The sequence below is a fragment of the Channa argus genome, chromosome 13 (genome assembly GCF_033026475.1).
Source record: "Channa argus isolate prfri chromosome 13, Channa argus male v1.0, whole genome shotgun sequence".
NCBI classification, from domain to species: domain Eukaryota; kingdom Metazoa; phylum Chordata; class Actinopteri; order Anabantiformes; family Channidae; genus Channa; species Channa argus.
The window spans coordinates 6,551,152-6,569,848 of record NC_090209.1 but is presented as its reverse complement, the minus strand read 5'-3'; the positions used below and the strand labels follow the sequence as shown (position 1 = coordinate 6,569,848).

At 38.5% G+C, this 18,697-nt stretch overlaps 2 protein-coding genes across 4 annotated transcripts; both read right to left on the bottom strand.

Moving 5' to 3' along the window:
- Positions 1–96: 96 nt before the first annotated feature.
- On the bottom strand, positions 97–7,270 carry LOC137140236 (protein-serine O-palmitoleoyltransferase porcupine-like). Of its 3 annotated transcripts, XR_010916433.1 has the most exons (16): positions 7,058–7,267; positions 5,876–6,013; positions 5,585–5,777; positions 5,395–5,438; positions 5,045–5,226; positions 4,794–4,924; positions 4,675–4,695; positions 4,384–4,398; positions 4,160–4,285; positions 3,965–4,065; positions 3,768–3,844; positions 3,599–3,662; positions 3,322–3,407; positions 2,547–2,588; positions 2,313–2,423; positions 1,748–1,774 (listed from the first exon to the last, which is right to left on the bottom strand). XR_010916433.1 is itself a non-coding variant. In XM_067528466.1 (15 exons), the coding sequence occupies exons 2-15, from the start codon at positions 6,009–6,011 to the stop codon at positions 1,673–1,675; spliced, it is 1,389 nt and encodes a 462-aa protein (XP_067384567.1). In that variant the 5' UTR covers positions 6,012–6,013; positions 7,058–7,266; the 3' UTR covers positions 97–1,672. The 3 variants fall into 3 exon arrangements, 1 of the variants encoding a protein (XP_067384567.1); XM_067528466.1 differs by lacking the exon at positions 2,547–2,588 and having other exon boundaries at positions 97–1,774; positions 7,058–7,266; XR_010916432.1 differs by lacking the exon at positions 1,748–1,774 and having other exon boundaries at positions 2,317–2,423; positions 2,547–3,407; positions 7,058–7,270.
- A 1,325-nt stretch (positions 7,271–8,595) lies between these two features.
- Positions 8,596–11,530, bottom strand: LOC137140171 (zinc finger protein 271-like). The gene is made up of 4 exons (XM_067528338.1): positions 11,234–11,530; positions 11,011–11,104; positions 10,481–10,649; positions 8,596–10,103 (listed from the first exon to the last, which is right to left on the bottom strand). Exons 1-4 carry the CDS (start codon positions 11,430–11,432, stop codon positions 9,123–9,125), a joined length of 1,443 nt encoding a protein of 480 aa, XP_067384439.1. The 5' UTR covers positions 11,433–11,530; the 3' UTR covers positions 8,596–9,122.
- Between the last annotated feature and the right edge of the window lie 7,167 nt (positions 11,531–18,697).

The following is an 18,697-nucleotide window of genomic DNA, read 5'->3' as shown; positions in this document are numbered from 1 at the left end:
CTTACAGCAGTCTGTGCACATGTAATTTCTGTTCGGAATACTGTGTATTTTTGACTGTGATTTCCACAGTCAAGTAAACAAAGACAGCAGTCCAGGTTTCATGTAAAATTTTATAAAAATATCACAGGTGTATCAGAGACTTCACATTTACAGGGAAAAAGTAACAATAAATATCGATTGAGACGTGTGGAGCGCTCAGGCATGAACTAACATTCGGGCTCTAATCTAAAACACTACATCTTAGTCAAGAAGCAAATCCTTTAACGTTCTATATTTAACAAAGATAAAGACAGAATGTGATCACAATCTGAAATAGACACTCATATCCTTTCATTAATTACATAAATGCATCATTTAAAGCAGCCGTGTAATAAAAATTTGTAATTAAGGATAAATATTTAATATAGTCTACTGTATAATTTAATCATGAATGGATAATATGAAATTAGAGGAGAAGTTTAAACAATTTTTACAGTAATGTGAGAAATACCCTGATTCTAAACTTTTATTTCCAATACTGAACACTGTTTAAAAGGTTCATCGACAATAACGGGACCTTCTCCGAGCAAAGGCAAGGAATACAATTTAAAAGAAACAATTATTAATTAAAATAACAACAAATTCAATTCAAACACTATTAGGAAACTGCACCTCAAAAAAGTGATTACTTGTCATCATCTAAAATAATTTGGGAAAATTATTATCTGCAACAAATACATTTGGTGCCTTGTGAGCACAACATGTGCTCTTATCATTCAAAAGTAAACTTACTGTTGTCTTATTCGTGCTGAAGCCCCGTTGATGGACACATTTCGTGATATTCTATATTTCTAATATTGATAGAAAATCCCACGAGCAGCCTAAAACAATAAAACAGATTTGACTAACAGTGTTGTCTCCTGATAAAGCTTATTCATCTGTCATAGACATTGTTGCAGTGGGAAATGTTGTAAAATGTTCCTTTATTGCAATGAACACCACAGTGGGTACTATTTATTTCAGTCGGTGGTGCTGTACAGACTTCCTATGGCACCGAATGTATGTACATGTACGCTGTATTAATCCACCACTGAAATCAGTTCTTATCAACTGTACTTTTTCCTGATGGGGTAACATAAAACTCCTACTCTAATAAAAAAAAAAGTATACTGATTAGTCTTAGTCTTTCTTTAATGGAATTTGATTACTTTAAAAATTGATAGAAATATTACAGGATTTGTCTTTTAAACCTAGAAATAAGATTGTAAACCACATCAGGAGTACATCTGTTGCCCAGATAACGGGCTCTATCGTGTGTCCACAGAAAAGAGCAGCCGATCTCCACCATACTGACAGGTATTGATTGTGACTCACAGTGAGACATCTGTAACTGCTGTCACAACATGAGGGCTTGACAACTGCGGCTCAGATAAAAAGGATGTGATAACGAGAAAAGCGGGGAGGAGCAGGCTGTCATTTCATGGATATCAAAACTAGTCTCCAGCAGGTTGAAATTACAAATCCCCCAGCCACCGTGCATTGCAACCTGAACACCGTGTGTTGGTTTTTTGTTGTGTACATGTGGATACTGATCTCTTCTGTCTGATGAAGGATAAACTCACAGAAGAGAAGTGGAGAACCAGCCTTACATTTCTCATTATTGGTTCCTTCGCCCTTTTTCTGTCTCTTGTTATTACAGAAGGAGGCGGTACAGTATCCAGCATCCAAACATGACCCAGTGGCTTGTCCAGCTTAGCTCTGACCACTTCTGTATGGTATGATGGGTGATATTATCCTATAGGGGGCAATATGTATAATGTGAGCTCATTATGACATGTGCGTAATAATACTGTACGTAAGAAAGTGCATAAGAAATGCATGTTTACGAGAGAATACTCAATACAGATTTCATATTACTACACAGATATATTTACAACACTCACTAATTAAACACAAAAATGACACAGCAGCATGCTTCTCTGGTTTGAATCATAAATACTGCAGTAAAGTGTTACATTCATTCACACAGTGTTCTGTCCACTTTAGGAGCACAGGCTGCAGAAATGTAGTCGCCTACACTTTTCTAATCATGTTGTGACCTCTAATTTCAGGATGACTCAACAAGTCACAGTTTTAGACATAACTAGTCACATGTCTGCAGATGAATACAGCTCATTTATCAATGTACATTTTGAAATGTATTTAATAGCCTGTGAATGTATTTCACCTAATTTCTTATTTGTTGTATTATTTTTTAAATGCTTTTTTGTCAGTTTCCTTCATTTGATATTCTGTTTTATGTCTCAATATGCTCTTATCTGACAGTACTGTACCTCGTCCTCCTCCATGTAGTCCACACTGGAGTTGAACACAGAGCCCAGGTAAGTCAAGTGGAGTATTGCCAAAGCACTGAATGCTATGTTAATCATATACACCCATAGCTCCTGCCAAGGGAGAGACAAAGCACCGTGTAAGACCAAAAGAAAAAATCGTATATAATATTTCTGACACCTTTGTACCTATTTTTCATTGTAAAATGTGAGTTTGTTTTTCAGTGTTCCACAAACCTATGCTTCCAATCTGCTTGCGATCAAACACCTGCTACGAAACTGAAGATTGTTGAACTATTAGTAATGAATATTACCACATATTTAGTTTTAATGTATAAGTCATTTGTATAAGTCATTTCACCCCTCTCCATACTGCCCCCTTTTTGTTTAACAAATATTACATAAAGTATTTCCAAGGCGTCTTGCCAGTAAACTCCCACAGAACATCAATTGACAAGGCAAGACAGACCAGTGGGGGGTGCTTTATTTTAAATGCATTAGGTGTGTTTTCATTGATTTTCCTAGTAATATGACCTATGGTCCAGAGCACTTACATACATTAGGTAAACTGGTTAGATTAATTCTTGCATTTAATGTTACTGTGGTCACATTGTGTTGCTTATTATAAGCAACTAAGTCTATGTAGTAAGTAGACTTTGTTGAGAATCTCCTGCATTGAAAGGACATGTCAGTAATGCCAGTGCAGTGGCCCATTTGCACAAAGAATTTAATTGGAAGTGTAAATTCCAGTGTGTAAAGAACTAAAAATGCTAGTCCTGTGGTTGGAGCTCAAAATTCTACATCTGATGCACAAACTATTAATTAAACATGCATTAAGAAATAAAAAAACAAAACAAAAAAAAAAAATCCCGAAAGAGACACTGATTAAACAGTAGTTAAAATAAAAATGAATAAAATGAAAAAAACAAAAAACATATTTGCTTTCTTCTTGAGCATTCGATGAGAAGAATGAAAACACTCTCTGACGCAAGAAGAGAAAAGCACATATTACCTTTTTGTTCTGGTGATTACAGTTTGGCTGACACTTTCTTGACAGTACACAGGCATTAAAGAACGTTGCAAGCCTTTTCCGCAACACTGAAACAAACCAAAGCATTACAATAAAGCCTGGAGAGGACATTCATTCCAACCATGAAAGCTGTTCTACAAGACCAGCAGTTAATATGAACAGTGGGTAATATTGGGTGTGATAAACCTGCAAATCCAGGCACCATCGTTAACAGAAAGGTCGTAATGTGAAATATATTCAACACTTGGCAGATACTTACCATGCTCGATGTATGTGATAAACCCCAGAGATATCAACACTGCACCCAGATGAAAACTTAAACCCTACCAGATGCAAAAATTCGAATAAGAACAATCCACTCTTTCACAAAACATTTAGAGTACAATGTGTAATTGTTTGGGTAAGTGTTCATCTAACACAGTACTCACATGCAAAAGTGCACTGGCCGTATACGTCACCATAATGGCAGAGAATGTCCCAAATTTGAGTGCACTCTTAAAAACATCTGGAAAATGACAGTGTCAGCTTACATTACACTGTTTAAACAAGCCATTATCATTCTATTCATGGTGACAATGAAAAGAAAAAAACAGCACCCACTATCACGGTTAATATTATAACTCACAGGTGTGCAGAAAGCGAGACATGGGCAAATTCCAGGATGTTACCACCTCAACCATTGACCGTGGAAACTCAATATCCAGAGGCTTGGATACGGTGATATCCCTACAAAACAAAAGTAGAAAAGGTGAAGGCCAGTATAATAATGTGAATCACGAGAAAATACACTTTATGATAATAATGTGCATTAGGTTCTGACCATTTGAGGTTTTCTTTCTCCTCGGTGAAGCCTGCTCCAGCTAAACTAGCTGTAGTCTCACTCAAATAACCAACAAAATAATTGCTGAAGTGAAAAGACATTGTGTTCTCATATGCCAGCAACCACCTTGTGTAAAGGAGGAAGAGACAGACGGATGTTACATTCTAAAGTCAGGTAAGATTCAACTTAATGAATTCATTGTTACACAAAACTAAAAGACATACTTTGCGGGTGCGCCCCTGAGAAGCATCAGAACATAGAGAAAAGTCACAGCGGTTAGTTTTAGTAATACAGTAAATTCATACAATTGTTTTATTGACTTGCCATGTGATGGTCTACGTCTCACCATGAAATCAAGATGGTGAAACAGTTGTGGTAAGTGAGAGGGTAAGACTGGGTGCCCTGGCACACATGTGGCTGCACAGAGAGGGGAATGATGTGGATACATGCATGCAGGGGAAAGAAACGGTACAAAGTATAAGGAAAGGATGTATCTGATGTGCATGTTTATTTACCTAATCTTCCTCCTTTTTTTGCTGTAAACAAAGAGAGAATTAGTTCATAAATGACTCAGACTCTAAGACTGGGAACAAACAACCACCTCGATCTGTTTAAACATTCATGTTCCACTCACCTTCGTAGCAGCTTGTCTCCATAGACAGGTATGAAATAAGGGAAGAGGTATGGTGCCACACAGTTGGAAATAACAAGACAGACCTGGCTCTTCACCCAGCTAACAGACACTTTTAAAAGCCACGCAAAGCTCTGGAAAAACAAGGAGCCAAAGACTTAAAACAGTTGCCATCCAGACTCCAGAATAAATCTTTGAAATCATTCTCACCCCCACCTTCCTCTTCCATGCTTAAGAGATACTGTATGTCTTACCAGCTTACGTCCCTCCAAAGCATCTTTGTAACTGTTGAAGCTGATCCAAGGACCAAAGATGACTGTGCCCACAAAGTAAATATAGCCCATGAACTCAATGGGGGAAGGTACACTGGTCACAACACCTCTGTCCAAATCGAAGGCCAGAGAGATGGCTTTCATGGCAACCACCATCTGTGAACCTGAATGATAGCACCAGCATTTAAACACTCCCTACATTCCAAAAAAAAGAAACGTTTTTGGAGCTGAATACATAAATTCGATAAGCCTAGAATAAGACATTTATGGATCATGTAATTTTGGGGTACGGTGTCAAATATTGCTTCATTCACAAAAGATTCCTGGCGTACCTCTCATCTTGTGCCAGTTGGTCGTGTCCATCATGTGCAATTCTCTGATGAGATTAGATAAAAACATTTTCAGTTTGGATGTAAATTTTAACGCTATTTAAACGTACAAAACACTAGCTTTAAAAGATTAATTTAAATAACGCACTTTATGTTGCTGAGCTTCTCAGCCATCAGAGGAGAACACTCTTACCCCAGCAGCAGGTAGATGAGCACAGTGATGGAGAGGAAGGTGCCTCGGATGGTAGAGTGGCGGCACAGGAAGAGGAAGAGGTAGCAAAGAAGGCTGAGAAGGACCACCCAGATCATGTGAAGCTCAAAGAAAAGGTAAAGGGTGTAGAAACCTCCGGCCACTGTGCCCAGGTGTTTTACATAAGAGGGGAGGCCTGACATAGCAAAAAAAAAGACAAAAAGATATAGGATGGCACTGATGGTCCAGGTCAAGTGAGGCGTCTGACTGGGTGCAGAGTAAACAGACTCTTACCTAACATCCAGAGAAGCCGACACAGCAGGCAGATGAGCAGCAGCTGCCATACCTGCTCCAGGCCCTGCTGAGCTGTGGGCAGAAGGCAGCCATGAGCAAGCTCCTGGAAAAACTTCTGCCGGCTGAATGCTCCCATCCCTAGTTTAACAAAGTAGAGGGAAGGATACACTGTTAAAGGGCAACTTCACCAATTTTTAAGTTGCTTTCTATGGCTCTAATTTAGGGTTTAAATCTACATTAATACTTTTAAACTTTCCTGTGACTTCACTATACTATAATATTTCTCTTCTGCTAGCTAAAAAAAACTCCTTCAGAAGACAACAACCAGAGGGTTTTTCATGATTAAGAGGAGTTTTGGAAAAGAAGGTTGACCATAATTACCATCTCCACAGTACAAAGAACGAGATGACATTATCTGAAGTGAAAGTTCCTCCAAGTGATGCCATCAGGAGGCATTTTTTAGCAAGTAGAAGAAAGATATTTTTAAATCATAGGGAAGTTTTTTGCAAACTAGAACCAAAAAAAGTTAGTTCTGTATCAGTGAAGGCATCATTTAAGTAACAAAAAACCTAAAGCCTAAGCACAACATACTTGCACACCTCTTCAAACTTAATATCCCAGCAAGCCAGAAAACCCACTACAAATCGGTGCAAAAGCACGCTACAGCTGTCAGTGTTTCAATAACGATGCAATAATATTGTAGTTAAAATTGTTTTTTTTTAACATGTATTAATAATAAAAATAATAAATGCGTCCAATTTGATCCATAGGAATGATACATTCCTGTAAAAACCGAGTGAAGTCTCAGAATGTGAGAAAGTATAACAACAGTAACATCCAGTAACCTCTGTGTTGCCCTAAATCTACAGAGCAGTTGGAAAAATATTATTAAACATATGCTATTTTCTGCAAGACACGCTATCTCCGCAATGCAGTCGACCAAGGGGACGAGTTGACACACAGCTGCCCCATAATTGCTGTTATAGCAGTTTACAGTATCTTCAGCGCTATGCAAAGCATCTTTTTTTTTCGGGAAAGCTGGTAAATGAAATTGCTTCACCTGGCCAATGGGATTAACAATCTTGCTACCATCGTACATGAGATCTGCTCCCCAGCCCCCACTCAGCACCAGCTAATTGGACGCCCCGGGCATGTCAGTTGGTTTTCCGGGGCAAAACTTACCGTGTCAGTGCAGCAGCTGCAGCTTCCTCCCCGTGTTTCTGCCCAGCTGCTTTTCCGTGCCGTTACACTCCGTTGAGTCGTGTGCTGCCGCTATATTTTAAGCACACTCTGTCCAGATGATGCTTATCTGGATGACTCCCATTGTCACAGCATCAGCACCACTTGCTTGTCATCTATGCAGCCACCGCAGACATCTCAACCAGTCCGATGCTTAGATCAGGAGACATTAGCCAATCATTGCGCTCGTTGGCTTTAAGTGGCAGACCAAACGACCAATCCAAAAGAGCGCGCATTGTTACCAGTGCCTTCCGACCAATTGGATGTGTACAGCTTGCAGATGGACGGAAGAACGTGATCTCTCATCTGGCTGAGAGATGTGACAGTATACTCTATATAACCTAACATATATATATATATATATATATATATATATATATATATATATATATATATATATATATATATATATATATATATATATATATATATATATATATATATATATATATTTTCTGATTGCAGAAATATACACAGAGTTTGCAGATAAATAAAAGCTATATAACTAACTATTTAACCTATTTTTTTAATTCTCAACCACAAATGCAAATTCAAGAATAAAGTTTTATTCATGTTTAATGATAAAGTTATTTAAGCCGTAAACCTGCAGAAAAGCATTAATACGCATAAAGCATACTGTCACTTAGTAATGTGACTCTTGTTTGACTAAAAGGATTACGTTATTTATTAGTGTAATAGCCTAGTATGTAAAAGCTGTATAGATAAATATTGAAATTACTTCCCACTCAAATTTCTTAAAACAAGAAATACAATGAAAACACAAAGAAAAATTAAATAAAGTAATAATTTTTCTGAAAACATTGTTATGTACAAACAATATTTCAGTGTACATGCATTGCACAGTTGATTTATTTCACTTTTTTCCTTTGCCCATTTCAAGGTCAGCCTGATATGGATACAACATAAAACCGAATTATGGTATTAGTATGTCTACAAAAGCAATTTAATTAGAGTCATGTTTAGGTTTCCTCAAATTCAGTGCAACTATTTAGTTAGCTATGCTATATTTAACCTATTTAGCACACGGAGCAGGAAAAATACACGACTTCTAATTTTATTTACTTCCAACTTTAATGTCAGTCAAGGGTCCAATCCTATAGGTATTAGTAAACATTCAGTAGAAAACAACAATCATGATAAAATAAAATACTGTCATATAATTATCATCAATCCAATCATCATCAAGCTGATAGAAACATGATTTAAAATTACATACATTATTAGCAAACTGACACGGTAACTGGTTTGTAAAACTTTGATACATTGAAATATATGCATAGCATTGTGAATATAACCCAATGTGTTTGACCTGTCTCCTTTTGTATTGTCAGGGGTTAGTGTCTGCCACAAAACTGCAACAGGCAGGCAGGGAAGTAGTGTCAGCTCGTTGTTACAGGGGGAAAAAAATAAATGAATGGTGGCACCAGCCACTTCCAGATTTATTTAGCAAACAACAACAACAAAAAACATGCATAGTCCGAATGCCTAAATTGCAATATTTAGGCAAGTAAAAAAGTAAATTCTGTGCAAATACGTGCAATAGAAAATGTGGTTCCTGGTGAAATTGAATCCAGCTCTAATTATTATCAGGTATACTGCAGGATAATGTTCACTCCTCTACATAGCACAGTGCTCACAGACTGTACAGTACAAGTATATAATATGGTCTCCAGCCCAAATGCCCCCAAAGGGCGGATATACACTACACAACAAACAGCATTATTTACAAAACTGTAGTGGAAAAACAGCTCTCCCAGCCATTAAGAAATTACAGCATGTCGATCAGAGGCCTCTCATTTAATAAAAAGTAGCAGCATGACAAGTTCAGTCACCTGCATTAAAAAAAAAAAAAAAATCAATGTGCTCAAAAGTACTTCTGAATGAGTCCAAATTACATGAGAATGTATGTTCTATCTAGCAAATACATATTAGCTTAAAACGTTAAGCTCTAATACCTACCTTTGAACGTTTTTTCTATAGACAGATATCAGAGCGTAATTTCAAGGTCATAAGCAGTTCTTTCTTTCACTTGTTTGACCCTGTGATCCTCTTGAGAAATCAGTGGCAGCTCGCATGGTTCCTCTTTCACAAGTTCCTTCTTACCTTTTCCTGGCTTACTTAGAATATATTCATAATTTCTTTTAACCTCAAGTAATGCTGAGGTGAGAAACTGTGGAGAAAAAATCTTTAGCGAGCCTGGGAGTTCTAGATGTTGAGGGGGAGCGGGCAGAATGACTGCTGAAGGGGAACCGGGCAAAGGTGTCTTAAACTGAGAGGAGGTACCTGGGGTTCTTGGGTATCTGGGTACTGGTGGAGGCGGATGATGTAAAGTCAAAGGTTTTAGCAACTTTGGTACAGGGATTTCTGAGAAGGTTTTTGTGTGTGTGGCTGAAGGTGGTGTCAGATTGGTCTCGGGTTCAGGTTTTGGGGAACCCTCCCCCAGCAGACTGGTTTCTGAAATCAAGTTACCATCTACATTTGGTTGCTCAACTATGGAGGAATCTTCTTCAGAATCAGTTCCAGGCTCAACCTTTGGATGAAATACAATGTGGTTATGGCGTCGACAGAATATCACTCCACACATGGGACATTTCCTACCGTCTTTGACATGCAGTAGTTTATGACGTTTGAGGTTATGATTTGTAAAGAAAGATCGATCACACATGTTGCATGAAAAGGAGGGCTGATCCGTGTGGTCACGCTGGTGCTCAATGAAGTCAGCCTGACTTGTGAAGCACTTTCTGCAAATTTCACAGATAAATGACATTTTTTCTTCTTTGTGCATCTGTTTGTGTTTTACTAGTAGTAACACACTGGCGACTTTCTGATTGCACACCTCACACTGAAATCCCCCTGATGGTGAAACGATGGGCTTTAAGAGAACCACAGGGCTCATTTTGTTTAGTTTTGGAGTGTCTGCCGGTGGGGTTGACGTTCTCTCAGCCTCTTGTGCCAATGGTTCTCTGGCCTAGAAACCAACACGCACACGAAGAAAGGACACAAAATTGTTAACCCTTCTGTTTACAAAAGAAAAAGCACACAATAACAATAAAATAGATAGCAGAAACAGTTGCTTAAGAGAAAAACATTGTTCCCTTTCACACAGAAAGAGAATCAGAATGTGCTGTTGCACACATTGTAAAGCCTGCTAAGGCAAATTTATGATTTGGGAATTGAGCTTTATAAATTTAATTTTATTTGATTCCACAACAGAAGAAGTGCTCTGAAGTAGTAACTCCTACTTCCACTGTCATCCCCTCACCCCCCAGAGGATATATGACATCAACATGTTCTCTAAAACCATAAATCAAACACACAAACACACACACAAGAAGCAGTTGTTACCTTTGGATCTGATGGGTCTGATGGAGTCTGTATTTCTTCTTTAAGTTCACTTTCACTTTCCATCAAAACAGATGCCTGGAGGTCGACAGAAGCATCAGGTCTAGGTGGGGTTTTTCCTCCTGTTTCCACCTTAGCTTTATGGCGGCGCCTTCTTCTACGTCTGTAATACCTTTGTGAAACATTTAAAAAAAAAATTGATTTCAAAAAACAGTAAATGTGTCACACATATCTACTTTCCAGTGGAGTAGGAATAGTCAGAACGTTTTAACTGTAATAAAGATGCTGAGTATTAAGAAAAAGAAATTACCTTTATCTTTATAGTGAACGTATATTAATGCGTTATTAATAATCTAACTGTATAATATTATTTCAGCACTGTCCTGAAATTACGATTCTGCCAATAACAGAGAATTTGGTCGTTTCTACCCGAGTGCTTCTTTCAGAGTTGACCTTGATTAAGTAAAGGTGACTGTAATTCAGCTTTATCTAATTTGCCAACAATTAGTTTATATTTAAAAAGGTTCATTTACCTTTTGTTTTTTTTCTTGGGGCTCGCGCTCGGTTTATTGCATGCAAACACAGAAGGCACAAAGTCGGGACTGTCGTGGTCCATAGACGCCTCCCCTGCGAAAACACAAACAAGCACAAAAAACGTGTTCAGCCAACTTTAGAGTTAGTTTACTTATAGCCCATGAAGACAGAAAACCAGCCGCGGTACTGTGTTGTAAAAGAAACTGGGACTGGTCCTGGTACCCGATATGAAATGAGCGCCACAAATACGAGCGTTTCCTTTGAGCTCCTCGGTGCTGCCGTTCACTTGTTGGATCGCTTGTAGCCATAAACGCCTGCGGTTCGCCTGAAAAGGCCGGAATCCAGAAGGTATTCTATAAAACTTGAGTTTGCTGGTTGAGGAGTGGCGATTTTTACAGCCAGACACACAGCAAGCCGACATTTCAAGGCACTGTAAAACTTGCTTTTAGTGTTTAGCTTCGGTGGAGGAAGTTATCGGCTGCAGCTAACTCCACTTCCGTTGCCAAGACGCGCGCGCATCCACTCAAAGACGTCATCATCTGTTTGTGAAGCAGAATGAGGATGTTTGTTGCACTTGTGTTAAATTATAGAACCTAACAATATCTTACATTTAAGTTTTCTAATTTAGCTTTTACATTTACATTTAGTGTGTTTCCCTTTGAACAAAACAACCTCATGAGGAGTATTGTTGTGCCTCCGGGACTCCTGAATGACTTACTGAGGACCCCTGCTGACTTTAAAACCAAAATATTTGTAATCAAAAATTATCAACATTATGATCATTAAAAAGAGTTTCAGTCAGTTTCAGTCCCAAACGTCGCTAGAGTAACTTTCGGGGACCCCAGAGATCTGTTTTTGTCCAATATTAACTCCTATTGGGTTATTACACCCAAAAAGTGACCAGAGCTGAAAACAATTGATGACTTTTAAAAAACATTTTCTAATAAGTCAGTTATTATTAAAATTTGTTATTAATCAAAAAAGACCAAGATTCACCAGTCAAACAAAGAGCGAGTCCAGTATGTTTACTTGGGGTTGTGGTAGTAACAATGGCTATTTTATACAATAAATGATCAGTTGATTTTTAAATATATTGACACGCAGGTGTGTTGATGTCATTTATATAAACAAAAAAATTGTAGATCTTAAAACTAGAGTTCAGACCAAGACCAGCACCACAAGATAGAGCATGGGGAACTGGTCTGCACAGTACTTCAGGGGTGCAGATTTTTACTAAATGTATCAGTTATCAAATTGCCTAGGACCAAATAATATGACTAGAGGATCAGTTACACAAAAATACACAATTTAGTTGTTATGTTAGTTATTAGTGCTTGATGGACAAATGTGTATATAAAACTTTGGCCACCCCTGGGCAAATTAAATAAGAAGCAAAGGCAAACACTCCAGCAAGCATTACTTCACAAACTATGAACCTTAATACATCATCATTACCTTTTATTTCTTTAACTTAAAAATATTAGGGCGTGGAGCTATATGTGGGGGTTTTCAGTTTATTACAGTTTAATAGATTTATTTAGTTTATTCGTTTGATCTTAACTTAGCTGTGTATTTTGCATTGAATTTTAAATTGAACAAGGACTTTAGATGGTGGCTCCTGTCTATCAAATTGAAATCACACAAAGAGGTGATTATTTTACAGTTAGTAACGACAGGAGGAACAATTGCAGGGACAGATGACTCTTTTCATGCATGCTGTAAGAATGACATCATGTAGGCTAAATAAACTTGGCTCAATGAAATTCCTATAACGGGGGCATTGTTGCAACTCCTTTTGCCTGTAACATATTATACCCTACTTAGACAGCAATAAGAAATTTTTTTTTTAGTTGTGGGAAATGTAACATCAACACGATCAAAATTATATTGACATTACATGATAATGAAAATTGATTTAATTAGTTATTGCATTATTAACACGCATTAACCAACACTTCAGTGTAATGGGTTAAATTTGTAAAGAAGGACAATGACAAAAACTGAAAAGAACAAATAAAACAACAAATAAAATTCCTTTCAAAGAATTTGAAGACTTAAATGTTTTTATAGTGCATTTTTTAGTTTTAGTTCTTTCAGAAATTGTTTTCTACTAATGTTTTCAGTTCAAATAAAAAAGTACAGTGTTTATATTGATACAGTAAGTGTATTTTTGATTTATCAGCACTCAAATAATGATTTGTCCTTGGTCTCTGAAACACGGAGCATTTAAACATTAAAGCATTTCCTTGGCAGAGAAACACATTTTACACATTCACTAACAGTCATCCAAAAGCTGCTACAGCCATTGTCTACTAACCCTTATGAAACGACACAAAGATGCGTGTGTGGACAGACGCGCATGCTTTAAGATTTTTACTCCAGCTTGTAATAAGTTTTCATATTTAAAACTTCTCTGCTGTCTTGGTTGATGTGACCCAAGTTCCCTTGGCGTCAGCCAGAAACACAACACATTTGAATTGCCCCTGATTTTCAGGGATGTGCAGTTAATTTCCTGTGTAAAATTATTTTCACAAACATCAAAGATGCTTCTTCTGTTGGTTATTGTGTCCACACACCACACCAGCTGATCCAGACCTTAGCACAATTTGAGCTCATCTCTCCTTTCATGGTACACGTTAAAATAACACTATTTATGCTAATTACTACATTTTTAAGGAGTAAACCAACAAATGATGTGGTCAATTCGGAAACTGGGATCTGACAGTTCTTATAATTGCAAGAATGGGTCCTTTATTGTTTATTGTTTACTGTGGATCTGCAGAGTTTGAGCTCTAGTAAAAATGTACAGGACCAAGACAACTTGTGATCAAAATAAACTATAGTTCCCATGTTTGGAATAAAATCAGTCACCCAGTGCAGCAGTGCTGTTTATTAAAAAGCTGTGGACAACAACGTAGTTTAATGAAACACACAAATATGTCTTATCAAGTTTTTCTTACAGAGGCAGTATTTGTTCATAGGACCAGGTCTTTGTTGGTTTGGATATTTTCACATGAATTATTAACATTGAGAATACTATACTAGACTGTCACCACACTTTTCCTTCCATACATCATGGTCAGTGTCCATACTCCACCAACAGATGTCAGTGTTGTTTAACATAGTAAATTACAGCGAGCACCCACAATATTAATACCACCTGGTGGTTTTAATTTTAAAAAAATGTGATTTAAAAAAAAATATTATAAACTAAGAAATGCTGATAAATCAAGGGTTAGCCACCTGCCAGCACATAAAGTGGTTAAAATCAACTCCATTACTAATAGTAATCTTTGATGCCTGTTTTTTATTCATTACTGTACATGTTCTATAATAAAGGCTAACAGCATCAGTGTGTTATCGCTAATCGGTGTATATGATAGTAACATACCAGCAGCACCTAGTACCATATTAAAAAAAAGCTTTTCAAATACTAATGTAGTAACTAATCAAAATTGTCACCATTTGTATTTATGATGAAGTGCATCAAAAGTTATAATTTATTTTTCCCTTTTACTTTAACCGTTTTGAGCCCTTGTATAAAATGTCACCACACAGCTCACACTTGAGTTTGTAGCTGTGATAAACAGTAACCAGGTGATAAGCACAACACTGCTGTGTATAAGTGCTTTTTCGACTTCTCATGGAGTGCACTTACATTTTGGTATAAAAATCAATCTGTAAAGCTGCGCCTGAGAGGTAAGTCAATATTATTCTATTTCCACTTGTACCTCCACTGAGAGAAAGACCAGAGTTCTACTGAATCTAATGTTGGTCACCACTGAAGAGTCTGGCAGTGGTTTGTACCACAGAGACATATAAATAGAAACAGTAGTTGAATGCACGATTTTGCCCCTGCAAGAGCAAATCTTGCAGGGGCAAAATCGTGCATTCATCTACTGTTTCAACAGTTTTTTAAGGGTACTACAATATCTTCAATCTTATGACCTGAAAAGAATCAAATGGGAATTGCTACTGTGCCTTTTACTTCCCTCCTTCCCCTCTTCTACCTCAAGGTGACTCTTCCATCTGCACTCTCCCTGGTTTTGCCAATCCCTCTCTCTGCAGTAGCAATAGTACAGTCACTGGGGTCTGATTCTCCTCTCCTTCCTGAGCTGCCACTATCTCACCTGTTTCATTAGATGTCCTGAAGCTATACACCTCAACAACAGATCTGCACTGCTGCTTTGTTCTGTGACTGCGTGTGACAGAGAGATACATGGGTTAATGTATCTGTTCTAATCCACCTATAAGTAACATACCATCATCTGAAACAATGTGAATTTCATTCACATTTCCATCACTTCTTTTGCCTGTTGTAGATGAGGCATGATTTTTCTGGCTTCATTTCACTGCCTGGCATCTCCATTTTAATTACCCTTGTCTTCACCCATCCCGTCAGAAGGAAAGAGGAAGGGGATGGAAAATAAAGGGGAGACTGAGGAGGTGATATAAATAATAGTAATAATTGTAATAATAATAAGGGCGGGGTGGGCTGTGAGTGAACGGCTGGCACGTTTTGTATCAAGGCGGAGGAGAGGAGAAAGCAGAGACAGAGGGAGGGAGACTCGAGCCAATCCCTCACCCTTTTTGTTCATAAGTTAGCCATTAATCCTAAAATATGTGCCCTTTAACAGCTAAAATGTGTAGAATAGTTTATATTCCCTCATTGTACACCTTTTCTTTCACCCATTGAGACGATCAGTTTACATTCTAGCCTGTAGGGATCCTCACCCATGTTTGAGACTTTGCACTAAGAGCTGGGCGTGTTCCTACACGGTGGTGCTGGAGACTTCACTGATGCTGACAAGCTCCTCTGTTTACCCAACAGCACAGCAACCACACAGACTCAGCCACTTCCACTGGGGAGTGTTGTGGCTGTCGCTCCTGCCATCACTCACTTGTCTGGTGTAAGGTTGAGCCACTACAATGCAATTACACATTCATTTCACCCATATAGCCAGCCAGCCAGCCAGCCCCTCCCCCCTCCCCCCTCCCCCTCCCCATCTCCGCCTTTGCTTTACTCTGCTCTTCCTTCTCTCCCGCTTCATACTTCTGCATTGCCTGCCCTCGCCCACTATCTCCATCTCTGTACCTCATGCCACCTATACCAGCTTAAATTATTCCCTTACACCTTTTACCCCAATCTCCCTCATTGTTACCTCTCTTTCGCTCTTTCTTACACACCTGCGCCAGGTTCATAGGGATAAAGGCAGAGCTAGAACCAGAGAGGGGTGTTGGAGGCCGAGGGGGTAAAGATGTGAGGCGAGGTAAAGAGAGAAAAAACAGTATAAAGGGCATGAAATAGTGTGAAAAGTGAGGGGAAGACAGAGTAAAACTGGAGTAGAGGGAGGTAAGGTTTTCTTGATGGAGAATGGGGGTGAGTTGAGAGATGGGCTAATGATATATTGATTTGGCTGAGCCTGGGGCACATAGGAGCATGCTGCAGAGAGAGCCACAGCTCGCAGATGTCTTAAAACACCTGAATGGGGTACGTTTAGTTGATTATCTGTTTATGGTGTGAAGATATAATATAAAATATGTTTTTGTATCTGATGAACAGATGCAAAAACTGTATATCTTTCAATGCTGTACTGCAGTGCTTGCATCTACCAAGAAATAGGAAGGGAATTTTAATTAGTTTTATGTTAGGAAAATGATAGCTCAGCCAGATCTTTGAACTAGATCTGAATAATATGAAGGCTTCTGGCTATAAAAGCCGGCATTTAGACGTCGGATGGTCATTGGGGATCACACTAGGTGAGATCACTAATGGGGGAGAAGCAGGAATGGAGTGGAATTAATGGGATTTATGCAATTTTCCTCAAGGTGTGCATGATGTGTGTCTATGCATGTGTTCCAATGGACAAGTAGGTTAAAGATTTTGATTATTAGGTACATTTGTGTGTATACAATGTGCTAAAGAGCTAACGAGTGAGCGACAAGAAGGCAGCATGATTGGAAAACAGGCTGGGATTAACCGGGAATGTCACTGCTAGAGTCGTCACACATGCCAGGTTTCAAATTTTTAAATCTGAGATAATTAATGAATTCAGGAAACTTGTTTGTCTCTCACTTTGTTGATTTGATATTTCTGCACGGCTGCTGTGGCACGGCCATCCACCTTCCTGTGGTGCTAATGCAATGCCAGCTTTCAGCCCATGCTGTTGCATGTGAATTCATGTGAAATACTTTGTCTACAGGCTGAAACAGGGGTTGGAGCAAGCAGTCATTCAGGCGTAGAAGATGAAGACTCCACGGTCTCTTTGCGCAAATTAATTAGGCCACTCTCACTAAGCCTTCATCCACTCCTATGGCACAGTGATAAGTCTAATCAATGCCTACTGTGCCTCTTTTGTGTTTTGCTTTGTTTCTCCACCTGCTGCTTCAATCGTATCCTCTCCTCTGCCACACAACTTTCACACTCTCTTCACCCCCAAATCACTCCGTCTGTTTCTAGACTTTGTCCCATTCCATCTTTGTTCACTGCATTCCCTTTTATGGCTACACGCAGCTCCCACAGCAGGATAAGGAGAAGGGGAGAATTTTACATGTGCTAAAATCCCTTTGGTCTCAATTATTCCTTTTTTACAGGATACATAATGTTGTACAATGCTGATCATTTGCTTCCTTTCACCATTTACCCTTTGCCTCCCCTTTACGCCCCTCTGATTTTCTTCCTGCCCCATCCCTGCTCTGTGCCAAGTCTGCTGTGACACGATAGCAGAATGCAATGAGAATTGGGAATAGAGAATATAGAGTTGTGATGAGCGAGGATTTGAGAACAGTGATGGGTTGACATTAGGGAATAACACCCCCTCCCATCCCTGCCCCATCTCCCTGACTACCACAAAAAGCCATTAATTTGTTTAAGAGGACTTACATGCTCTACATGCCAGTCAGCCTTTTGTGATAGACAGATAATTTAATCGTTTACGCTGTTCCGCAACTCTCAAGTGTGTCTGCTTGTCTCTATCTTACTTTCGTCCCCTTTCATAAAACCTAAGCTAAACAAGCTAAACCAAGTCATCGCTGCAAAATTTTGGGATTTCTTGGTGGGGACCAGGATCTGGTCCCAAACTCCATGAGGAAGCGGATTTCTCAATGACAAAGTGTGAAAACACGTTTCGCACTGGTAGCAATTCAAAGCTGGGTAAAGAAGAATTAAGAAGCTAAACCTCTTATTTAATGCCATTATATTTATCAGTCTATACGAATCCCATTTATTTATTTATTGTTTTTGTTTGAGATAGTATATATTGAAGGTATGGTAGTACAACTTGGTATCTTACCAAATTTCCAATGACTTATAATTCTGTAATTTATACTTATTAGATTTCTATTACATTCTATGGATCTGGGTGGAGCATTAAATTCTACAGAGAAAGTCAGGTTTAAAGCACATGGTATATGGTATCATCAGTATGAAATAAGTATTTAGTCAGAAAACAGATCTTAGAATTGTAGAATTGCACAGATCCTTGGAAAACTGTTTGAATGAAATTGCTGTTTTGTTCCAAACAGTAAGAACAGTGCAACACAATGTCAGAAACAACACACTGGCTTTACCTTTTCAAGAACAGATCAGTTAGCTGCATTGTGTCTGCCCTCCTGTTTTCCCTGGATGCATGTGAATGTTGAATGCTGTTGTGTGTCTACTTTCTTCAGCACGTTAATTAACAAGTC